A 23,154-nucleotide genomic window follows, 5' to 3' on the forward strand; every position below is an offset into this window, starting at 1 on the left:
GCTCTCTGCCCTGTTGCTGTGCTGGAAGCTCCTGCTGGCCTGCTTGGATTTGCTCTAGCTTCACAACTGCTGGCTCAACCCTTGGTTTCTTTTTGTCTTTTCATTTAGATTCTAAAATGCAAACCAGAACCAGAGACCTTCGCTCTCCTGTGCTAAAAGTTAAATGCCTTTCTTTATAACCTTCACCCTGCCCTCATTATATCCGCTTTCCCACTTGTTTCCACGTGCAGTTGCCACGCTGTGTAACCCTGGTCTGCTCAAGTTCCCTGGAGGAGCTCCCTCCCCCACCCTGCTGGATGATTGTTTCTGCTTAGACATTTTCTTTGTGGGTTCCCCCTCAAACCTCACAGAACTGCTTAGATCGGCTGTCTCTCCTTCGACTCCTCCGAGCGGTTTCATTTTCACACCGAGCGATTCCACCATTCACACCTGCTGACGGGGAGGAGTATTCCATCCCTTAGGTCTCCTCCACTTTCTCCCCGCCTTGCCCATGGACATTGTCATGTTGAAAACATGTGCTGACCAGCTTTCCCTGTGATCCTGGTACCCATGAGAAGGCCTAGTAAATAGTAGGCACCAGGGGGAGTGAGCCCGGATAGTATGGGGTAGGACCACACAAGCAATGGTTAGCTTGAGAACCTACGTTTTGGCTCAGTTCCTAAGTTCTAGACCCTGTAGTTATGTGACTCTAAATATGAAAGGAATTATTTTAGTGTACAAGGTTTAAGGAAAAAGTATTGCAAACTACTTTCCACGGATGTAATAACAGTTCTATTTTCTGAGTGCCTGTAGAGCCAGCCAGGTGCAGAGAGATGGAGTTTACAGCTGAGGCAAATCTCCTTGTCTACAGTGGTTTCTCTCTTTCCTGAGTTTAATCTCCAGACACGGTCACTGGAAGACTATTCTCATGGGATTGTCAGGGCATATGGGTACCAAGCAACCTCAATAGTTGAGTTAATTTTCCCGTGACATGAGGGATAGTTAGCATCATCTGTGTCTGCTTGTTCTGAGACAAACGTTTCTCATGTAGTTGAGGGCACCTTGAGCTTTAAGTCCTCCTTCAGGCTCCTAACTACTGGGATTACAGTGTTAATCTCAGTCATAATGTCTGTTTTAAAATTTTGTTGTGAAAGTACTGTCTGTGTCTTAGTCAGCGTTCTATTTCTGTGAAGAGACACCATTACCATGGCAACGCATATATAGGAAAGCATTTAACTGGGTTAGTTTACAGTTTCAGAGGTTTAGTCCACTACCATCATGGCAGGAAGCATGGCAGTCGGTCAGCAGGCAGATGTGGTGCTGGAGAAGAAGTGACGAATTCTACATCTGGGTCAGCAGGTGGCAGGGAGGGAGGGAGAGGGAGGGAGAGGGAGAGAGAGAGAGAGAGAGAGAGAGAGAAAAACTGGGCCGGGCTTGAGCATTTAAAACCCAGAGCCCACCCCTAGAGACACACTGCCTCTGATAAGGCCACACCTCCTAATAGTGCCGCCTCCCCGTGACCAGGCATTCAAATCTATGAGCCTATTAGGATCATTCCTATCACATGAGAGAAAACATGCCAAACAGTATAACCCAAGGTCAGGTGTAGTTGATATACACCGCCCCCATTCAGGTGGTTTGTTTTTATTGTGACACATTTCAAACACAAAGTAAAATAATAATACAATAAACAGCTTTATTTCTGTCATCTTAACTAGATAGGTCCTTGCACAAAAGAACAGCTGTTTTTTTACCCAAGAGCCACTGAATAACTGAGACATACTTGCTGCTCTCTGAGCAATGTTTTAGCAGATCTTCCCCAAGTTAGCCCTCTAGAAAATTGCAACTCTGGCATAGCAGTCAGCTTTCTGACACTGTAAAAAATAACGAAGACAATCGGCTTACAAAGAGAAAATGTTTATTTTGGCTTACAGATCCTGTTCATGATCAGGCTGACTAACTGCCATTACCCCTTTGATAGCGGTGCTGGATGGCAACGCTATGTAAGCGTGTCAAAGAAAAGCGGCTCATTTCACTGTGCGGAAGAGGGGGAGAGGGAGGGCAGGGGAGAGAAAGGGAGAGGCAGGGAGGGAGAAAGAGAGAGGAAGGAAGAAGGAGAGGGAGAGGGGCAGGGAGGGAGGGAGGGGGAGAGAAAGAACAAGCTAATGTTCCTCTCAAGAGCATTCCTTTCCTGACTTAAAGATCTACTCAGTCCCGCCTCTTAAGAGTTTTACCATTTCCAATAGAACCTTTCTGGGGCAGACCCTTAATATTGGGCCTTTGTAAGGTCAAAACTGTCACACCTGGCTGGCATCTCATTTGTGGACTGTGAGAGACCTGAGCCAGTGGCATGCAGTAAGACTTCCCAGGTTCTGGGTCTCTAGAATCTACTCATTGATCATGGACTCTTGCCACCAAGCCTGGCAACCCAAATCAGTCACCAAGACCAACATGGTGCAAGGAGAGAAGCAACTTCTGCAACTGGTCTGTTGATATGTACAAATACTCCATGGCACAAGTACACACACACGCACACACACAAGTTCATGTAATTAAAAATTGAAAATAGAGCTGGGTGTGATGGCACACACCTATAATCAGGGTAATCAGGAGGCAGAGGCAGGCATATCTTTATAGGTTTTAGGCCAGCCTGGTCTACATAGCAAGTTTCAGGAGAACCAGTGATTCATAGACATTTGTCTCAAAAAACACTAGTGACAACAAAAACGTTTATTGTTGCAAGCTGCTAAGTTTCAGGGGTAAATTGTTAGCAGCTTTCAGTATGACTCCACTATAGCCACAGCCTCATTAATTAGAGACGGCTTCTTTATTTAGGTGCTAAGCTGTGGAGAGTTAAGCCTGTTTATCACCAGTCCCGAGAATGTCCATTCAGTTTGTTGATAGCAGATGCTAGATCTTGGATATTTTCAAGTTGTTTAGATAGAAGAGGTTACATCGTTTAGAAGGAGTACCTCATTGTTTATTACCACCATTCTGAACCCAGCAGGAGTATCTTATCATGACTGCTGGGACTAATTCCAGGATTACAGAGCATGGCCCACGGAGGGTTCTGTGTGAGGATCCAGTGATCTTTGAGAAGGGAGTGTGCACTCGGGAAGAGCTTCCTAGCTGTCCTTAGCTTTTCAATGGTCCAGACGCAAACAAGAAGAGCACTGGATAGGCAGTACTGAGGTCTCCCACTAAGCGGAGTTAGAGGTTCCATTCTGCGCCTGCCAAGAGGCCTCAACAGACTTTCAGCACGGTGCCCAGAGAACTGAGAAGGCACAGGACTCCTGTGCTTGAAGACAAGGCAGGAGCTTGAGACAGCACAACTGCCTAAGTGCCTCCCACGCAAGCATGAGGACTTGTGTGCGAGCCTCAGAACGCATGGGAAAAGCTGCGTGCAGAGGCACACGCCTGTATTCAGCACCGGAGAAGTAGAGATAGGGAGATTCCCAGAACGCTCTTGTCAGCCAAGCTCTAATCAGTGAGATACCCTGTCTCAAAAACCCCGCAGTAGAGGACTGTTCCTGGAGTAGTGTCTGGAGTTGGCCTTTGGTCTCCGAACTCATTACACGTTTATGCCCCGGCACATGTGATGCCCCCATACACCTGTGTGCACACGCAAAGAAAAAGCAGTTGGACTTCCTGTGCTCATGCATTTGCTTTGAATGTGGTTTGCTACTCGAGGCAGGTCCAGTGGTGCTGACTGTTAAAGATATATGCCAGGGCTGGGCGCGGCGGCACACACCTTTAATCCTAGCACTCCAACTCAGAGGTAGGCAGACGGCTGTGAGTTCAAGGCCAGCCTGCTCTACAAAGAGAGTCCAGGACAGCCAAGGCTACACAGAGAAACTCTGTCTTAGAAAACCTGTGTGTGTGTGTGTGTGTGTGTGTGTGTGTGTGTGTGTGTGTACGTGTGTGTACATATGCATGCACAGGAGTATGGGGTCTTTTGTGAAGCTGACCTCTTCTGGCCCTGATGATCAAACACATCATTAGGGCTTGTTACTGTTCTGCTTTCTTAAAAAGAGGTGCTCCTTGTAGAAGGTTTGGAAACAAAATTTCACCGTGACGCTGAGTTCTGTGTAATAGATTATCTCATTAAGCTAACTTCGGAGGTTGCCAAATAGTCTGTGTAAGGAGACAGTGTGAATAAAGAGGTAGAAAGCAGGTTCATTTGATGCCCAAAATGAGGCAGCCAAGGCAGAAGCGAGGGAGCCTGTTTTGATGAGTTCAGTTGCATATTCTATATTCTTTAGCTTTGGGAGTATATTTGGGAATTTGAACACTTGGCTCATATGACTTAATTTTATTTTACATTTATTATTTGTGTGTGTGTGTATGTGTGTGAGAGAGATAGAGGGAGGGAGAGAGAGAGAGCATACATGGAGGTCAGAGGACAACTCATAGGAGTCAGTTTTCGCCTTTCACCATGTAAGTTGCCGGTATCCAAACTCAGGTTGCCAGACTTGGCAGCAACTATTTTTACACAGAAAGCTATCTTTTCAGCTCCACCCCCCCCCCAGACTTTTATAGCTCTCAGATCTCACCATTGCAGCCAGATGGATCCTCAGACCCAGAAACAATATTGAAGTAATATGGCAACAGAGAAACAAACAGTTGTCTGATTAACGGTGAGTTAGAAGCACAGGTATCCTTGCTTGAGAGGCTAGCTGCCAACTTTAAGATGGACAAGCTGCCGTTCAGCGCTGTTGAATTGCAAGAACTGAGCGGAGGAGGCGTTTGCCCCTCTTGAGGAGTGTGCTTTCATCATCTAGCATTCCCACCAGGCAGGTTTTTTCTGCATGGGAGCAACCCCACACCTACATTCCCTAGATTTACAAAATATACTTATGGATGCTTTGGGTGTAGGGAGTCCAGAAGGTGCTTCGACACATCAAATAAATAGAGATGAACAAAGCCCATTTTGATAGTGGGTGCTCATGCATTTTCCGCCTAATTCTCAGGAAAGCTCAAGAGGTAGGGCATCAGTGAATGAAACATTGGGAGGAAGAGAAAGGGTAACTGGTGTTTGGTGGTGAGTGGGGACGATGTAGAAAGTTCATACAAGCCAAAAGAAATTCTTTTTGAGGATCATACAGAAAGTTAGAGGACTGTCTAGGTATCTTCATGGAAGTGTTGTGACAAGGCATTAAGTTAACCAGAGCCTTCTAGTCTGCCTTCTCACCCAGCTTTAACTTTCCCCAGATTTTGAGCTAGTTAGTGCTCTGGCTAGAGACTTGTCAGAGTTGATGACTGTAATTCTGAGACTTACCCAAGTGATAACCTCATCTGAGAGGGAAGCTCCTTATTGTTGAAACAACTGTGTGGTGAGTTTAGAGTTTGCTGGGGTCATGAACAAGGGCTACTGTACATATTGTTTCAAATGAAGAGTGGTTTTATTGGGAGTTTAAGGGAAAGCAGAAAGCAGGTTTTATTTTTTGACAGTGTCATCTTCTGAGAGAGTTAGAAGCATGAGCAGTTGAAAGGATGTATTTTCTGGGTGGATAACTTCAAGATAAGCGTGATGCTCCATGCTTTCCTGGGGGCAGCATTCAAGATATTTGATTCTTAACTTTGCTTGAATTGCCAGTTAATTCAAGGCGATAGAGGGGCAATATGAAACACAAATGGCATCTACCTTCATGTCACCAGAATTGTCTGCCTATAAATTATTAGTGTCAAGTACGCTAATATATTGTGTATATATATATTATATATAGTGTCAAATATACATGAATATAATTGGTCTTCACCATATAATGATAAAAATGAGTATTTGAAAATCTTTTTTTCTTTTTCTTTTTCTTCTTTAATAATTTATTCACTTTTTATCCAGGCTGTAGCCTCCTTCCTTATCTCCTCCCTCATCTCCTCCCAGTCCAACCCTCCCTCCCTCTTCTTCCCCTATGTCCCTCCTGTAGTCCACTGATAGGGGAGGCTCTCCTCTGCTATCTAATCCTAGCCTATCAGGCCTCATCAGGACTGTCTGGATCCTCTTCCTCTGTGGTCTAGTAAGACCTCCTCACCAGGGGGAGGCAATCAAAGAGCAGACAAGTGAGTTCATGCCAGAGACAGCCCCTGCTCCCCTTACTAGGGAACCCATATGGTGACTGAGCTGCCCATGGGCTACATCTGAGCAGGAGGGTCTAGATTCTCTCCATTTGTGGTCCTTGGTTGATTCAACAGTCTCTGCAGGCCATATCTGAAAATCTTTCTGTCTTGAAACTGTATTTTCTGGTACAGCCATTCATTTCTGCACAGGTAGTGTGAAAATTCTGTAAAGTTTTGGAGATGTGATGAAACTGACTAATTGAAACTGGGGAAATAATTAGCAAGGGAGGCAGGACATGCTCTTTTTTGCGCTCTGAGGGAAGCTTGCAGTGCGCCGTCCCATAGTACTGTGGGAAAGCAGGTGGCCAGTTCTCGCTTAGGAGTGTGTCAGTGAGCGTGCTGGCATGGGAACTGTGACGCCGTGCATAGGCCATGCAGTCTTTTTTTTCCTTTTCTTTCTTTCTTTCTTTTGGTTTTCCAGTCCAGGGTTTCCCTGTGTAGCTTTGGCTGTCCTAGACTTGCTGAGGACCAGGCTGGCCTCAAACTCATAGCCTCCACCTGCCTCTGCCTCAGGCCACACATTCTTTGTGTCCTTCCAGAGGAAGGAATGGGGGAGTGCTGAAGAGCTGTATCTAGTCTTATATGTGAGAGTCTTATATATCAGACCCAATGGTCTAATGTGCCCGCCATAAAGGTAGAAATCCTCAGTGCATTTGGGACGTACCTTGTAGAAAAGTTTTTCAAAACATTATTATTCAAAATGTGGCCAAACAACCGCAGGGTTTCTAGGTGATTTAATGCCTCCTAAACTTGAGAATCGCTGGTCTGAAGACTTCCTAACATGGATTCTCTTGTTCCCCACACATGCATCTGCTGAGTTAATTTATTTTTATTTTTTAGGGGTTGTTTTGAAGCATGTGGCCCAGGATGGCCTGTAACTTCCTGGGTAGCCAAACCCGGCCTTTGAAATCCTGATTCTGCTACCTCCACCTTCAAAACGATGGGATTATAGGTTTACATCACCATGCCTGTCTTGATTTGTGTTTCTAATAAAGTCATCAGTTCTGCTGGACAATCTTTGGTAGTAGGATTGTTCCCTGTGATTTAGCAGAGGAGTGGACCGTGAGATCAAGTGGACAAAAAGGTCAAGTCTGTGGTACAAATGGCAAACATTATCAGGGCCCTTACATTCTTGTCACTCATGGTTCAGCATTCACTGTTCAGGTTTTGGCCATGCTTGGGTGCCACCTATATCTACAGTATGGTCTTCCTCACAGAGAAGAGCTGCGAAGCCACCTGATAATGTCCCATTACCTGTCATCCCATAACTCCTCAGTACGTCCAGCCTTTTTACTCCCCTGGGGGCCTCTTCAGAGTCACCTGGCTGGTTGGTCATCGCTCTTGCATTTCCTCATGGTCTATGCTACATGAAGATCCCCGGGAGACCCACCATGGAGGTCTGTCAGATCACCCAGAGCACAGAGTCATCTGGAACTGTCGGGATGTGTGTTCATCTCATAGGCTGAGGGGCTTTGTGGCCTTGAGGAAGCATCCCCTGGGCTTTGGAGCTAGTCTCTTGTGGCATGCACTTCAGGTAGTCTGATGTGCCCCAAGCTTCTCACTGCCTGAAGCTTTCATGTCTCCAGCTTTTACTTGTCCTTTCCAGGGACAGAGTCCATATTCCCAACCTGGAGGCGACAGAGAGAGCTGAAGGTGCTCAGACATCCCCAGCTGCCTCTGTCCCTCCCCACGGCAGTGGTCAGGATGGGTCACCTGAAAACACAGAAGCTCTAGGCACATGCCTACTCCTTCAGTGCTCAACACAAAAATGCCCTTTTGTTTTGTCGAATCCCTCTGTCACAGGATCTGGGGCCACTCGGTGAACACCGGGAGAGCTGTAGACGATCTGGCTTCTTTGTCTGTAAGCAGAGTAAGATCTAATTAATTCCCCTCGTCCTTATGTGGATCTAGGCCAGTTGGCAGAGGGCTTATCTCACAGACAGGTCGAGTTCTTGGGTTTGATGCCCAGCACACGCCTATATCCCAGCAACCAGGAGGTGGAGGCAGGAGGGTCAGAAATCGAAGATCATCCTTGGCTATCTAGAACGCTCCAGGCCAGCCTGGGCTGCACGAGATCCTGGTCTCAAAAGAAAAACAAATAATAAAAGCATTGTGTTATAACCCATAGAATGAATAAAATATCCATGGGTGCCTGCTCTCGTGCATAATTAGATGGGTTGGTAGGTGGGGTGGAGGGATAGTAGAATTCTAACTAATTTGTGCAGAAAGGATGAGAGAAATAGAAAACCAGAAGCAAGTACTGTAGCATTGTCTCAGATAACGTCTACTAATGAGTATGAATGTTAGTGGTCAGGAAAACCCAGATTTTTTTTCAGTGCATCTTTCCAGAGATTATTAATTGTAAATGGAAATACAGTAATTTTGTGAGGAAGCCTCAGAGTTAACATTGCCAGTGATAAGACATAATTCTGCACCCTCGACATGCACTCCCAGAAGGAATTTAATTAAGACTCTCCAGAGAAACCCAGCTATTAGGATGTAAGTGCATCTATCTTAAGGAACCGCCTCACACACTTGCAGAGGGCAAGTCCAAAATCAGCAGAAAGAGTTCGCAGGTCAGAGGCTGCAGAGCTCATGGTATGTGCCGGCGTGATCCCGAGAACCAGGAAGAACTGTTGCTGAAGCAGGACTCTGGAGACAGCAGTTAAGACCCATGAAGAGCCGAAGTTCCAGACTGAGTCCAAAGGCAAACAAAAGCAAATCGGAAGGCAACCAGGAAGTTCTCTCTTAGTGGAAAGGATCAGCCTCTTCCGTTTACCTCAGCTGACTGGGCGAGGCCTACTCAGGCGCTTTGCTGTACCCCGTCCTCCCACTCAGTTAATTGCTAACTTAATTCCTTGTACCTTTACAGGTATGCTCAGAATATTGTTTATGCTAACACTGTACTCCATGGCCTAGTTATAAAATTATATAAAACATTCATTTGACATTAAGCAGAATACATGAGTAGTTCTGTGGTACTCTTGCCAAAAAAAAAAAAAAAAAAAAAAAATGTGGGACCACATTTAATTGTAAGCAAGCCTGAGATAAATTCAAGTTGATAGGTAATTGATAAAATTCCTGACCAATTCTTTTTGAGACAGGATCTCAGACTTGAGGTCAGCTGCTTTAGCTTCCAGAGTGCTAGGATTTCGAGTATAGACAGCCAGATCCAGTTGTGACCAGTGTTATTTAAAAGTCACAAGGCTATAGAAGACAAGGAAAGACTAAGGTACTTTTAAGAAGTTGGAGCACACCCAGGGCAAATAAACAAACATGGAATCCTGAGTTGGAAACAGGAACAAAAAAGGAGTCCAAAACCCAATAAAATTAGAAATAAGTCCCCAGTGGGGTTTTTGTTGTTGTTGTTATTGTTATTTTTTTCTTTTTTCTTTTCTTTTTTCTTCTTTTTTTTTTTTTTTTTTTTGAGACGAGACAGGGTTTCTCTGTGTAGCCTTGGCTGTCCTGGACTGGATTTGCAGACCAGGCTGGCCTTGGACTCAGAGATCCGCCTGCCTCTGCCTCTCCGAGTGCTGGGATCACAGGCGTGCGCCACCACGCATATCTAGTATTCTTAATTGTATTGCAGTAGTTAGTGTTCCTAATTATATTGGTTGATTTCCTGGCTGCTGATTTTTATAATCATACAGTGATTATGCAATATACTAATATTAATAGAAACCAGTTGAAAGACCTACAGGAACTTAATTACTTTTGCAGCTTTTGTGTGGCTCAGTTTATTTCAGAATGCAAGTTTAAGTTCTCTTTTAGAAAGATTTATTTTCTTTTGAATGAGAAACGTGTGCGTGTTTAACTCGGGTGCACGCACGTGTGAGTGCAGATGTGCACAGAGGCTAGGAGCGCCCGGAGCTGGGGCATGTGGTTCTGAGCTGCCTAGCGGCAGGTGCTGGGAACTGGCCGTGGGTCCTCTGTAAAAGCAATACAGCCTCTTGACCACTGAGGCCTCTCTCAGCCCTGTGAGAAGAACCTCAGTAAGTGCTCGAGGACTTTTTAACGACAGAAGGTATTTTGTATTTACAACAGCCCATGTTGTGCATATACACATACAGTTTTGCGTCTACCTCTCCATGTTCTCCACAGATGTGAACCTCAATCCCTATTTATTTTATGAATGTGTCTTTGAAATCGCTCAGATTTCTGCCCTGATTTCCTTTCTCTGCTCTGTGCTTTTCCTGACCATGGCATCCTTTAGTGAACTCTTGGCTCTGCAGGCCTTGTTGATTCTGGGGTCTTTGCCTCTGAGGAGATGATGTACACAGAACATTATGGAGACAAAGAACACTGGGCCAGAACTCAAGAGGCTGTAGTGCCAGCATCTTAGTCTGGTTTTGTTGTTAATTTGGTTCCTTTGCACTTGTAATTTTCTGAGACCAAATAGTTTTGGCTAAATACCATGTACATAAGTTGGTGTATGGGTTAAAATGATTATATAAATATTATATGTATTACAATGCTGTGTTTTTAGATGTTTCTAAATATTTTACCTATATGTGTTTTCCCATGTCCCCAAAGTCTTTGATGTTTTTTTATCAGAGATTTCATAATATACATTCTAGCATTTCCCTTAGAGAGAGAGAGAGAGAGAGAGAGAGAGAGAGAGAGAGATTCCTCAGCTACTATAAACCTTTATTTTTCTTTTTAATGTAGCTATCTTACTGGTCTACATCTTGCTAAGCAAGCTAGCTTTCCCACAAATCTTAAGGTCCACCTGTCTCTAATTCCCTAGTTCTGGGATTACAAACGTGTGTCAGCATACTCATCCTTTAAAAAAAAGTCCAGTGAATGTTCTGCAGACTGAACAGTTGTGCTAGTTGCAAGGCAGGCAAGCACTTGACTGATGAGCCAGGTCTCCAATTGCCATACAGTACTTGATTTTTTGGTGTGTGTGTGTCTGTAATCTGTTATTGTTGCTGCTCCTCGTCCTCTTCCTCCTCCTCCTCCTCCTCCTCCTTTTCTTCCTCCTCCTTTTCTTCCTCCTCTTCCTCCTCCTCTTCTTCGTCTTCTTCTTCTTGTCTTACTTTCCTGGAGGTTGTGTGTGGCTCTATTCTCAGTATCTTTCAGGTGTCCATGTGGGCTGGCTTGGGTTTGGCCATGATTCAGTGGCTCCCTGACACAACCCAATAGGAGGGATTTTTGGGTCATCTGCTGATGTCTCCTGCACTAGCAGCACAATACAAGAGTCCTGAGAAGGGTCTCTCGGCCATCTGTATTGACCGTGTTAACAGAGCAGTGACTGAGGCCCAGAAAAAGCAAATTGCACAGTCAGAAAACAACGGGGCTGGGAGATAGCTTAACGGATAAACAGTTGTCACAGAGTGAGAACCTGCATTGCATTCTGCAGAGCTCATATAAAGCCAGGTACTGTGTGATGTCCATGCTCCTACAGTGAGCTGGTAGGCAGAAACAGAATCCTTCCAAGGATTCTAAGCTTGTAAGTCAGGAAACCTGGTGTGCACAGTGGCAAACAGATACATGGTAAAAGGTGAGGATTGGGACCTGAGGTTGTCCTCTGACCTCTACATACCTACTGTGACGCATGCATGTACACACACACACACACACACACACACACACACACCATACACACACACACACACACACACACAGACAGACACACCATACAAAGAGTTTTGGTTTGGTTTTTTTAGTTAAAACACACACACACACACACACACACACACCATACACACACACACACACACACAGGCACACCATACAAAGAGTTTTGGTTTGGTTTTTTAGTTAAAACACACACACACACACACACACACACACACACACACACACAGACACACCATACAAAGAGTTTTGGTTTGGTTTGTTTTTTAGTTAAAACACACACACACACACCATACAAAGAGTTTTGTTTTGGTTTGGTTTTTTAGTTAAAAAAAGAGAGAAATAAAGTTTTAAGAATGAATGATGCCTACCGTGTGTGTTATTTTGCATGGGTAGCTTATCATTATTTTCCTGTTATTTGGGAAATTGGCTTAAGTTCTGAGGTCAGACTGAAATGATGAAGACTGGCTGACAATGAGGAACACCAAGGGCCCTAACAAAGAAAGCTCGATTTTCTTCATCAGAAAGATAACTTGGCTAGGCTCAGCATATTGCTGAGCAGAGGGTATTCCTTGGTTCCTGTGGGATAGGGCCATTCTCTCACAGTAGATTGTCTGTGTCTGTGTCTCTGTCTCTCTGCTTCTGTCTGTCTCCCCCCACTTCACTCTTTCCTTCTCCCTCTATGCAGACCTCAAACTCACAAAGAATCTTTCTGCCTAGGCCTCCAGAACACAGGGATTCAAGGGCTGTGCCCCATGCCTGGCAGCAGTCATAATTTAAGAAATGCTGCCTCCCGGTTTCATTGTCTTTCCTGCCTTGTTTCCTTGTGTTGCCTCCTCTGGGGGGGTCCCCCTCCTACCTCCCCTCCTACCTGACCTATGCATTGACACCAACAGTCCAGCTTCCTCAGCTTTCAGCTTAAGGAAGCTTCTGTGATATGACCATGTCAGGAAAATACAAGCACACTGCAAGAGTTTGTTAAGTAAAAATGAGAAATGACCCCTGCTGCTAATGGGCTTTCCATCTGCTAGATGGGTAAAATCCACAAGTAGAAGACAGCCTGGGCATACACAGCACAGAAAAAATACGATGTAAGGAGCCTGAGAGGGAAGCAGGGTGTTTGTTATTTCCTTTGTGCTTAGCTCAAGCCCCCTCAGTTTTCTCAGTAATCTGCAAACGCTCACATTTTATGTTTCAGGAATATGATGTCAATGGACATTAAACGCTTTACGCCCTGTGCACTTAAATGTACAGTGGTAAAACTGAGCTGAGGGTGTAGGAATGGAATCTCCTGTTACCACAGGGCAGAGCAGGAGGAAGCTTTGAAAGGATGCTGATGGTGAGCCTCAAGGAGAGACAGACGTGACTACACAGAAGTGCAACCCCTGAGGTTGGAGGGTGTAGCGTGCGCCGTGTAGCGATGGGGGCAGATGTGCTGGGATTTCACTGGAGTACAGGCTGGCCCTGGAGCAGAATATCATGGGCCTCATTTTTCCAAGTAGAGTTTGGACTTTTCTTTAATAAGCCATTGAAAATGTCTGTGAAAAGAAGTGACATGACCTTACCAGATGACATTCTTACGGGCTGAGGCATAGACCTAAGAAAGGGAGAGTCTGTCCTCAAGAGAGCTAGTGGTCAGCTAAGTTACTCAGAATTGGTGCATTCTGCCTTACGTTTTCACATCCCAAGGAACAGGCACTGTTTGTGTGTGAGAGCAACTGTGTTCCTACCTGTGCTCATTTGTGCTTGGCATCTAGAGGCCAGGGAACAACCTCAGGTGTATTCCTCAGGTAATAGTCACCTGTTCTTAATGAGATAGGGTCTCTCACTCACCAATACTCACAAAACAGGCTAGGCTTGCTGACAGCGAACAAGGCTCTCAGAAGGGAGCTTACAAGTGTGTGCTGTCTTGCCTATTTGTTTTCTTTATGTGGGTCGTATGGATGAAACTTAGGTTATTATCTTTGCAAAGAAAACACTCTTTTGACTTAGATAGCTCCCCAGGCCCTAGGAACAAGCATTCTTAATGCCACCTCTCTATTGCAGACAAGAAATCTCTGAGAGGTGAAGTAATGATGAGGATGGATAATCATGTGATAGGATGTGACCTGGGTGAAGACGATTCTACTATTGCTTCTTTATGATACAGTACCTGACAACAGCTCAGAAGCCAGCTTGAGGCAGTTTTTTTTTCTCCATCAAATTAATATAAAAATTTTCACATATGTGGATGATAATTATCCCCTTTCCTCCCTTCAACCTCTCTCAATCCTCCCACACTCTTTTCTCTCAAATTCATGATCTTTTTTCTTAATTATCATTTTTACAAATATATGTGAATAAATATATAAACACAAGGTGCTGAGTCCGCTTAGTTTTGGCTATCTGTATGTTTTTAGGGCTGACCATTTGGTATTGCATGACCTTTAGGAGGCTCCACCCTGGGGAAGGCTAATTCTCCATTTCTGCGCAGTCGTTGATTCTCTGTAGCTTTTCATCTAGAGGTGGGGTCCTGTGACATTTGCCCCTCCCGTGATGGCATATTAATTGGTGTTGTTCTTGTCCAGGTATTGTATAGTCAACCGTACCGTGGAGATTTCATGGTTGTAGTGTCCCTGTCATTTCTAGAAGATATAGTTTTGAAGCAGAAGTCCTGGTCCTTGGCTTTTAAAGTATTTCTGCTCCCTCCCCCACCATGATGTTCCCTGAGCTTTAGGTATAGGGCTTATATTGCAGCTGTATCATAAGAACTGGGGCTGGGCATCCCACAATCAACTCTTTTCTACATTTTTACTACTTCTGGCTTTCTGTTGGTCTCAGTCTGCTACAAGAAGAACTGCTGTCTATTCATGCTTCACGATACCTAACAGCAGCCCCCAAACCAGCTTGGGTAGTTCTTCTTAGTCAAGTGTGATAATCCACATGTCAAGGCCTGAACTTGGGCAAAGTCAGCATTGGTTAAGCAGAGACATGAGAACGGTTGTCTGAAACACCTTGCCTAGGGCCTGATACCAGGGTTGAACTTGTGACCTTATGTCTTCTCTGTAGTTGAGCTTTCCCAGGGGAGCCAGCACTCTGTGCTAAACGGCTGCCCTAATTAGGAGTATCATGGACAACCTTGCTTTCAAACTTCTTAGCCTGGGCTTTTTGTTTGTTTCTAAGCAAATATACTGATTTACAAACAATGAGGTCTCCTGTTCTTGGTGTAAATTACTTTTGAGATTGTTCTAGCAAAATTCTAGGTATTGACAAGCAGCACATCTTTTGATTACTAGAGCTGAGACAAGGAGGTTCTCTGGAGGTCAGTTGTTGAATTATTCCTTTCTCTGGAAGCATCCTTGTTTGTAACCAGCATTAGCCATTTTGTAGGTTTTTCTTTCTTCCTCTTCTCCACCCGTTTTCTTCCACGCTTACAACCCTCTAACACTAGATAAGAAAGAAAAGAAAATAGAGAGGTAAGGAAAGAGATCTTGAATAAAGACAAGGGTCAGAATGGGGCGACATCTTTAGACTACTTCCTGCTGTTTAGGGGCGATGAGCTACTTGGGGCAAGTTTGATCTTTGCTGTCAGGATACCTAATTTCTTCTTTTTGTGGCTTCTTTTCACACTTCTACTTAACAAACCATGACCAACCACGACCAACAACAACCAACCAACCTCTTGGGGCCTCATGCCTCTTGGGGCCCTAGCATTTTATGCACCCTCTGAAAAGTCCCCAGAATTCCAAATGTCACACAATAACAGAAACTGTCTGCCGCTACCATACCTCTGCTACAGCCTGAGGCAAATCATAGTTGGCTGCTATGGACAATCCCACACCTGGGATTGAAACAAAAATACATTACTATACTATTTCTATGTTTTTTAAAGAACTAAAACTCCCAAATTCTCCCTACATTTATTCCTTTGTGATGTGAGCACCCTCCCCTGCTTTGCTGTTACCTTGGGAGCTGTTGTGCCATGGAACATTTGGGATGTTGTTGTTGTTGTTGTTGTCTTTTTTAGAAAGGCATGCATGCATTTTGACTCTATAAAGTGTTCAGTGCACTGTAAACATATAATGAGCATGTGCTTACTGTCCTTGTGATCATATGAGACAGCATGGATGGCTCCAGTGACATTTCTGTTCCATTTGCCGCAGGTGACAAGAAGTACATCATGGGACCCAAGCTTTCCACTCTTGATGCCACTGTGTTTGGACACTTGGCACAGGCGATGTGGACCTTGCCGGGGACAAGACCAGAGCGGCTAATCAAAGGCAAGCAGTGGTCCCCTTCATGCTGCAGGAGGACGGTGGGTGGTAGCAGTGTCGGCAGGTGGGTGCGGTGAGAGGCAGTGATGCCCACAGTTCTCTGTCCCTAGCATGCTGCTAACTTTGTATCCACCCCTTTCACTGCTTTTGCTCTCTTGGTGGAAACTTTGCCAAGAAAGCAGTAATAAAGAGCCTGGATAATTTAGGACTGGTTCAAACCAAGGAGTGTGAGTGGTTTGAGTAGGGAAGTTTGTCCCTGTAGCTTTAGAATAAACAACCAGACCACCCTTGGCCTTGTCGTGTGTGTGAGTATATTAAAGTGATTTTAGTTCTTTGGTCCTAGCTATTGACAGAGCCACACAAGCTGCTCTTGGGACTGCTTGACATAATGAGAAATTATTCTTAACTTAGATGAATAGGAAGACAGACTGAGCAATCAGCAATTCTTAAAATACACGTGTGGTCAGGAAGACGGCACAGCAGGTAGAGGGACCTGCTGCTGCTGACAGCGAGCGTCCCGTCTCTGGAACCCACATGGAAGGAGGGGAATCCATTCCTGTAGCTTCTCTTCTGACTTTACCTGGGACTCTCTAAAATCAAAGTTAAAACCACACACTGTAGTTATACATACCACTACCAAATATTACACATATAACTGGGGAAAATATAAAAAAGATAGAAACGTTGTAAAAAGTGAGAAATGCAGACTAGGCGTGGTGATTCACAGCTGCACTCCCCACACATCGGGGCCTAAGGCAAGAGGACGTGGGTTCAAGGCCAGCCTTCCTTACATGGAGTGCCAGCCCAGCCTGCACTGTGTTGTGGGTTCCTGTCTCACAACAAACAAACAAGCAGACAAACACACACATCTGCGGCCTCATAATTGACAGAGAACTACCGGTACTGTCATGCCTTTTCATGTTTTATCAAGTACAAGTGTGCGTGTACTGTGAAAGGCTGGAATCATAATGTCAATGCTGTTAAAACCTAAGGCTCTAAAATACGCAGTGAATTTTGCTTTTTCTTGTCATCGAATAGTCTTCAGGAATGCGATTTTAGTAGTTGTATAATATTTCATCCTTTTGCTATATTGTTGTAGTTTATGCGGTTACTCTTGTTTTGTTTTTATGGATTGTTAGTAGTCTTTTTTTTTTTTTTAAGTTTTAAAAATGTTGTGGCTGGGCACAGTGGTGCACGCCTTTAATCCTAGCACTCAGGCAGTCAGAGGCAGGCAGATCTCTGTGAGTTCGAGGCCAGCCTGGTCTACAAAGCAAGTCCAGGACAGTCAAGGCTACACAGAGAAACCCTGTCTCAAAAAAACAAGACAAAACAAAACAAAACAAAAAAACCCAAACCCCATAAATTTTGTGTATGTGTATAGATGTATGTGTGTGTATGTATAGTGTGTGTGTGTGATCATGCTAGTGCCTGTGCCTGTGTGTGCATGTGTGTATAGAGGCTGAAAGGCGGCATTAGTATATTTCTCTCACTCTCCACTGTTTCTTTTTGAGACAGGTCTCTCACTGAACCTCACTGACTGGCTAGGCTGGGGAACTCAAAGTAGAATCTAAAGCAAACAGATATGTACACTTCAATAAGTTTCAATAAATACTGAATCATGTAGATTAACTCTTTCAATATTAGATTACGTTCCGGAGTAGGGTGTAGCAGTTAGCCCTCTGCCAGCCGTGCAGCGCGATGCATGGCCTCATAGCCTCACCAGTGTCGGATGCAGCCACGCTAACTTTTTCGCAGTTTATACTCTGCAGAGCAAAACGTTGGTAACTGATGGTTGAGTGTGCCTTAAAGAAAAACAGTTTTTTCTGCTCATAGAGCTTACATATTTAGCATGGGCATTTATGTTGATAAGGGGTTTTCTCTGTCTCTTTCTGTGTCTCTCGCCCTCCCAACACCTGCTTCTCCTGCTAACCTTTACAGTGTTTGTTGTTTGTTCTGTGGGGGGGGGGTGGTAACAGGTTGAGTGGGTCATCTGATGGAAACTTGCACATGGAAGGACTAGCAGAGCCAGGTGAAGGGAGATCCCGGCTCTAGGTGGTCACTCTTTCTTCATGCTCTTTTCAGGGGCAGGAGGGGTGTGTGGGATCGCAGTCCTTCTCATCTAGGCAAAGCTGTCAACTATGCCATAGCGTTACAACTTTTCCCACCATAGCTCACTGCTGTTAGGGAACAGTTCTTTCCCTTCACAGTCGCAGGAAGAAACACGGGGTAGTAGTCCTCGAAAATACAGCGAAATGTTTGCATCCCGGGCCCGTCTCTCTACTCCTCGGCATGGACTGGGTCCCGGTAGGGCGTGAGCATGGTGGGGTTAGCGAGCTCAGTGGACAAGTGGAGCACGCGCAGCGCTTCGTGCTCCCGAGGAGGACCCTGTAAATGCCGACCGATGTGGTTATTGGTTTTCACGCTGTCACACAGAAGTGACATGGATGTCACACCACCAGGGAACCGCTCTTCCGGAAGACAGTAAAGAAATAAGGGCATAGGAGGAAAGGCAGCCCCAATGATAGAGCATCAAATGCTGTCTCTAGTTCTTACAGCTAGAGTTTAGCTTTCTGTCCTCATCCTCCTCCTTTTCCTCTCCCACCCACCTTTCTCTTTCCATCTTTTGCTTCCCTTCCTCTCCCTCTCCTCTTTTTTTTTTTTTTTTTTTGTCAGTGCTGGGAATGAAACCCAAGGCCTAGGCCAGTGCTCTGTAGCTGAGTTGTGTCCCCAGGCCTTTTTTATTTTTTTCATTTTACTTTTATGTTTAGAGACAAGGTCTCATGAAGTTGTCCATGGCGGCCTTGAACTTGCCCTGTAGCTCAGGTGTCTTAATCACGTTTTAGTTGCTGAAAAGAGACATCATGACCACAGCAACTCTGATAAAGAGAAAGCATTTAATTCAGGGCTAGCTCACAATGTCAGGGGCTTAGTCCATTACTGTCATGGCAGAGAGCATGGCAGGAAGCATGCTCCTGGAGAAGTAGCTGTGAGCTACATCCTGATCAGCAAGCAGGAAGAGAGAGAGCCCAGGCCTGTCGTGGGCTTTGAGGTTTCAAAGTATGTCACCCCAGTGAGATGCCTCCTCCAACAAGGCCACATCTGCTTCATCAAGGCCATGTCTCCTAATATTTCCAATTCTTCCAGATAGTGCCATTCTCTGGCGATTAAGGATTCAAATATATGGGCCTATGGGAGCCATACTCATTCAAACCACTACACGAGGCAAACCTCGACCTTCTGATCATCTTGTCCCAGACTCTCACATGGCTGGGATTGTAGGCCTGTACCAGTGGGCAAGGCTCTTATTCTCCCGTGGTCCTCTGGAACAGCTCCTGGGAATGGATTTGACTGAGTTGAAGAGAGCCGCCCGGGACCTCCAGCCTCTGTCTTTCTTGTGAGGTCTTTCCCCCTTTCTTGTTGTTGTCATCACATTCTTTTACAGTTCTCAGTTTGGTACCTGGGGAGAGAGCCACATGCCTGTCCCTGAAGGAGGAAACAGGCAAGGTTTTATATGTGTCTCCTGAAGGGCATGATAGTGCCGGCTTCTCATCTGCCTCCTGAGCACAAATCCCCTCACGGGAACGCGAGCGGCCCGGGGTCTGGGGCCACGTGGATCACACTGCTGGGGTTCCCGGATTCCAATGGTGACCTCTAACCAGCAGCTGACTATGGGTGCACAGGTCCATGAAGCAGGGGCCCCTGTGCGCTGTTATGCGTGTAGAGGGGGTGCGAATTTAAGGAAAACACCAGTCAGGATCTGGAAGGTTTTAATGACATGGGAAAAATATTTATAACAATACTACTTGGGATATCAGATAACAACAATCAATAAATAGAAAAGACAAATATATTAAAATGTTAATTGTGACTGCTTTAGATTGATGACATGATAAATCTGTTCTTTTTCTTTATGTGCTTGTACAATTTCTATCCACAGACTTGTAATATTCCAAATTATGTTATTTTCTTTAATGAAAAATAAACCAGGTGCTTAGACTGTCATCAGCAGAGCTGTCAGTGTAGAAAGAAGTAAAATGGCTGTGACCAGGGGCCACAGGGAATTATTCGGGCGCTCGCTCTGCATCCACGTAGTACACTGTGAGGTGAGCGGGGTTGCTGTCCCGTGAGACTCAGAGGCCCTCGCTGTGTGTTGTCAACGACAAGAGACGGGCAGACTGCGGCAAATGCGAGTTTACGTGAACACTTAAAGCACATTTCTGTAAGAATGTAAAAATGTTGATAATGGCTTACTGGAAACTTTTTTTTTGCTTGTTGGAATTTACTATTTTTTTTTTTTCACTAAAGATGGGTTACATATATAATAAGTGAAATGTTTAGCTGAAAAGATATACAAAGAAAGGTAAGGTCCAATTACTGTTTGTATGCAACACTGCCATCTAGTGGATCAAAGGCAAAACTCATTCGATTCATTTTTCTTTTGGAATTGGGAAATGGTGCTCGCATACTATATCATATTATCGTATTCATAATTATGTGTGCAGCTTTTTAAATTAAAATATTTAAAAGAGTAAAAACACAAATATTATGTTTTTGTAGGCACAGGTATCTGTAATTCCCAATTCACAAATCTGAATTGTCCACTTTATGGAAAATATAAGGCATAGTTTTTAATATTTTTTAAAATTTATTTTTATCTTTTCCTCATATTGAAAACAGATTCCTTTATTATTCAGTATACCCTGATTATAGTTTCCCTCCTCTCTGCTCCTCCTGGCTCCTCTCCCTCCTCTCTGGAGCCACTCCCTTTCTGGTTCTCATTGGAAAAAAACAGGCTTCTAAGAGATGACGGCCGAACATGACAAAATAAAATGTAGAAAGACAAAGCAGAAACCATCATACTGAAGCTGGAAAAGACAAGCCAACGGAGGGGAAAGAGTCTTGAGAGCAGGCACGAGAGTCAGAGATCCTCTTGTTCTCACAGTCAGGGGTCCCATAAAAATACTAAGCTAAAAGCTGTGATATACACAGCGGGCCTGGAGCAGCCCCAACACAGAGGACCTGCTGCAGACCTGATTGGCCCTCTGCTTGCTGACTCTGTCTCTGTGAGTTCATATGAACCTTGCTTAGCTGACTTAGAGGGCCTTGTTCTCCTGGCGACTTCCATCACCTCTGGCTCTTACACAGAAGCCTTCTCTTTTGAGGGGTTCCCTGAGTTCTGAGGGGAGGGATTTGACGGAGACATCCCTTTTAGACTCTTTCTCCACATAATGTCTGTCTGTGAGTCTCTGCATCTCTTCCTATCTTCTGCCAGAGGAAACTTCTTTGATGATGATGACTGAATGAGGCACTGACCTATGAGAATAGCAGAATATCAGTAAGGGTCATTATATATATAAGATTATATACGTGTTCTAGACCAGCAGCAGTCGTTGTATGTGGTTTTGACTTAGGCCTCTGCACTGTCTAGTATGCAGCTCTTGGTCACCCATCAGTGTCAGGTACGGGCTCCATTTCATGGTCTTATGTGAACTTAGACATTGGCTGACTATTGGTGTAAGTTCTGTGCCCCATTGCCCTGACTCATCTTGCAGGCAAGGCATATTGTACGTCAAAAGGTTTGTGCCTGGGTTGGTGTTTATAAATTAACTTAATAAATGAATGGTCATATTAGTTCTTTTGCTATGCAGGCATGAAGTGGCAAAATGTTTCTCAAAGCCAGATGGTCAGAAGGTAGCTACCAGTTTTGGTAAACTGCCCCTCTTCTGGTCACTATAGAACACACTGTCTTTTTCCACTCAGTCTGCTCACTGATTTTTAGCTTTTCTTATTTTAAAAACATTTTCTGTGCATATGAAAATCCAAATAGTTTGACAGTATCCCTTTGGAAAAAAAAACAAAAAACAAAAAACAAAAAACAACATTGTTAAAGTTTAGCCTGCTTCATTCTTTCACATTTCCCAGAAGGTCCACTGTACTTCGTGGCTCCTTCATAGCACAAACTAGGTGCTTTGTAAGTGAAAGCTATTTTTTTTCTCTCACATGCTTGGAGTTGGGAGCTCCAAGACCTTGTTGTCTAAGAAGGGCCTGCTTCCCAGTTCACAGGGAGAGTGCCCCCTCAACTAGGCCCTCCTACAGCAGAAGGGGCAGTAGCTGAGGCTTTAATTTGAGCCAGGGCGGGCCTGTCTCATCCTTACCAGCTCCTGATGCCCCACCTCCCGACAGCATCTCCCTGGGAGTTGGGATTGTAGCCCTTGGAAGTGGGGGAGGCGGGGCGGGGAACGCGGGCATTCTGATCAACAGCACTGTTGGGTTTGCCTTTGAGCGCTCTCTCTTGCCTCTCTGCCCCACCGCAGGTGAGCTCATCAACCTTGCCATGTACTGTGAGAGGATCAGGAGGAAGTTCTGGCCCGAGTGGCACCAGGATGGCGACAACACCCTCTACGAGTCTGAGGAGAGCAGTGAGGGCAGCAAGACTCACACACCCATGCTGGATTTTAGCTTTTACTCAAGGACAGAGACCTTTGAAGACGAGGGGGCTGACAACAGCTTCTCCAGGACCCCAGACACGGATTTCACCGGACACTCTCTCTTTGATTCTGATGTGGACATGGATGATTACACAGACCACGAACAGTGCAAATGATGACCCTTCACTGACCTCTTCCTTAGGAGTTACCAATCCCTGGGGTCGGTCCGTGTCCCAGGTAGAATCCGTCTGGGCTGGGAGGAGATCTCCAAGCTTGGCCCAGTTGTAACATGCTAACTGGACTATAAGCCGCCTTATTTCTTTTTTTGTACAAACAAAACCACAGAACCATTCCGATGGCTGCGTTTAAAACAGACAAGACAAATATCAGCATGGTACCTGAAATCCATTTTTGTTTTCATTAGAAAACCAATCTTGTGTGGGAGGGCAGGTACACAGTGGGTTGTCAGCTGAGTGTTTCCGTTGATCCTCTTCAATGAGGACTTGGTTGTCAGGTGGATTCTCCAGCGTCTCTCATCTGCAGGGTGTTTAGGGAGTGAGAAATACCATCAGAAGAGATGAAGGCCATGCCATCCTTTGCCTGCTGTTGTACTTTGTGCGTGTACCTTCTTGGGAGGCAGAGGGCAAATGTGGCCCGGCGACACTCAGCGGATTCAGCGGGCAGCTGCTGAGCGCGGCGCTGAGTGGGCGTGCTATGCAACACGAGCTTCCCTCCAGACCCTGCCGGTGGCGAGCCGTGTGATGGGGGCAGGTCCTTTAACTATCGTGTGCCTCATT

The 23,154-nt window shown here is 45.0% G+C and overlaps 1 protein-coding gene across 1 annotated transcript in view; it reads left to right on the forward strand.

Moving 5' to 3' along the window:
- The window catches only part of Faxc (failed axon connections homolog, metaxin like GST domain containing), a 58,917-nt gene extending 36,209 nt beyond the window's left edge, over window positions 1–22,708 (forward strand). Inside the window, exons 5-6 of the mRNA XM_055603335.1 lie at window positions 15,819–15,935; window positions 22,244–22,708. Coding sequence (XP_055459310.1) covers window positions 15,819–15,935; window positions 22,244–22,533 — 407 coding nt within the window. The 3' untranslated portion in view covers window positions 22,534–22,708. The remainder of the gene's footprint in view (window positions 1–15,818; window positions 15,936–22,243) is intronic.
- The last annotated feature ends 446 nt before the right edge of the window (window positions 22,709–23,154 follow it).

Source organism: Psammomys obesus, unplaced genomic scaffold (genome assembly GCF_907164565.1).
Source record: "Psammomys obesus unplaced genomic scaffold, mPsaObe1.curated_primary_1811, whole genome shotgun sequence".
NCBI classification, from domain to species: domain Eukaryota; kingdom Metazoa; phylum Chordata; class Mammalia; order Rodentia; family Muridae; genus Psammomys; species Psammomys obesus.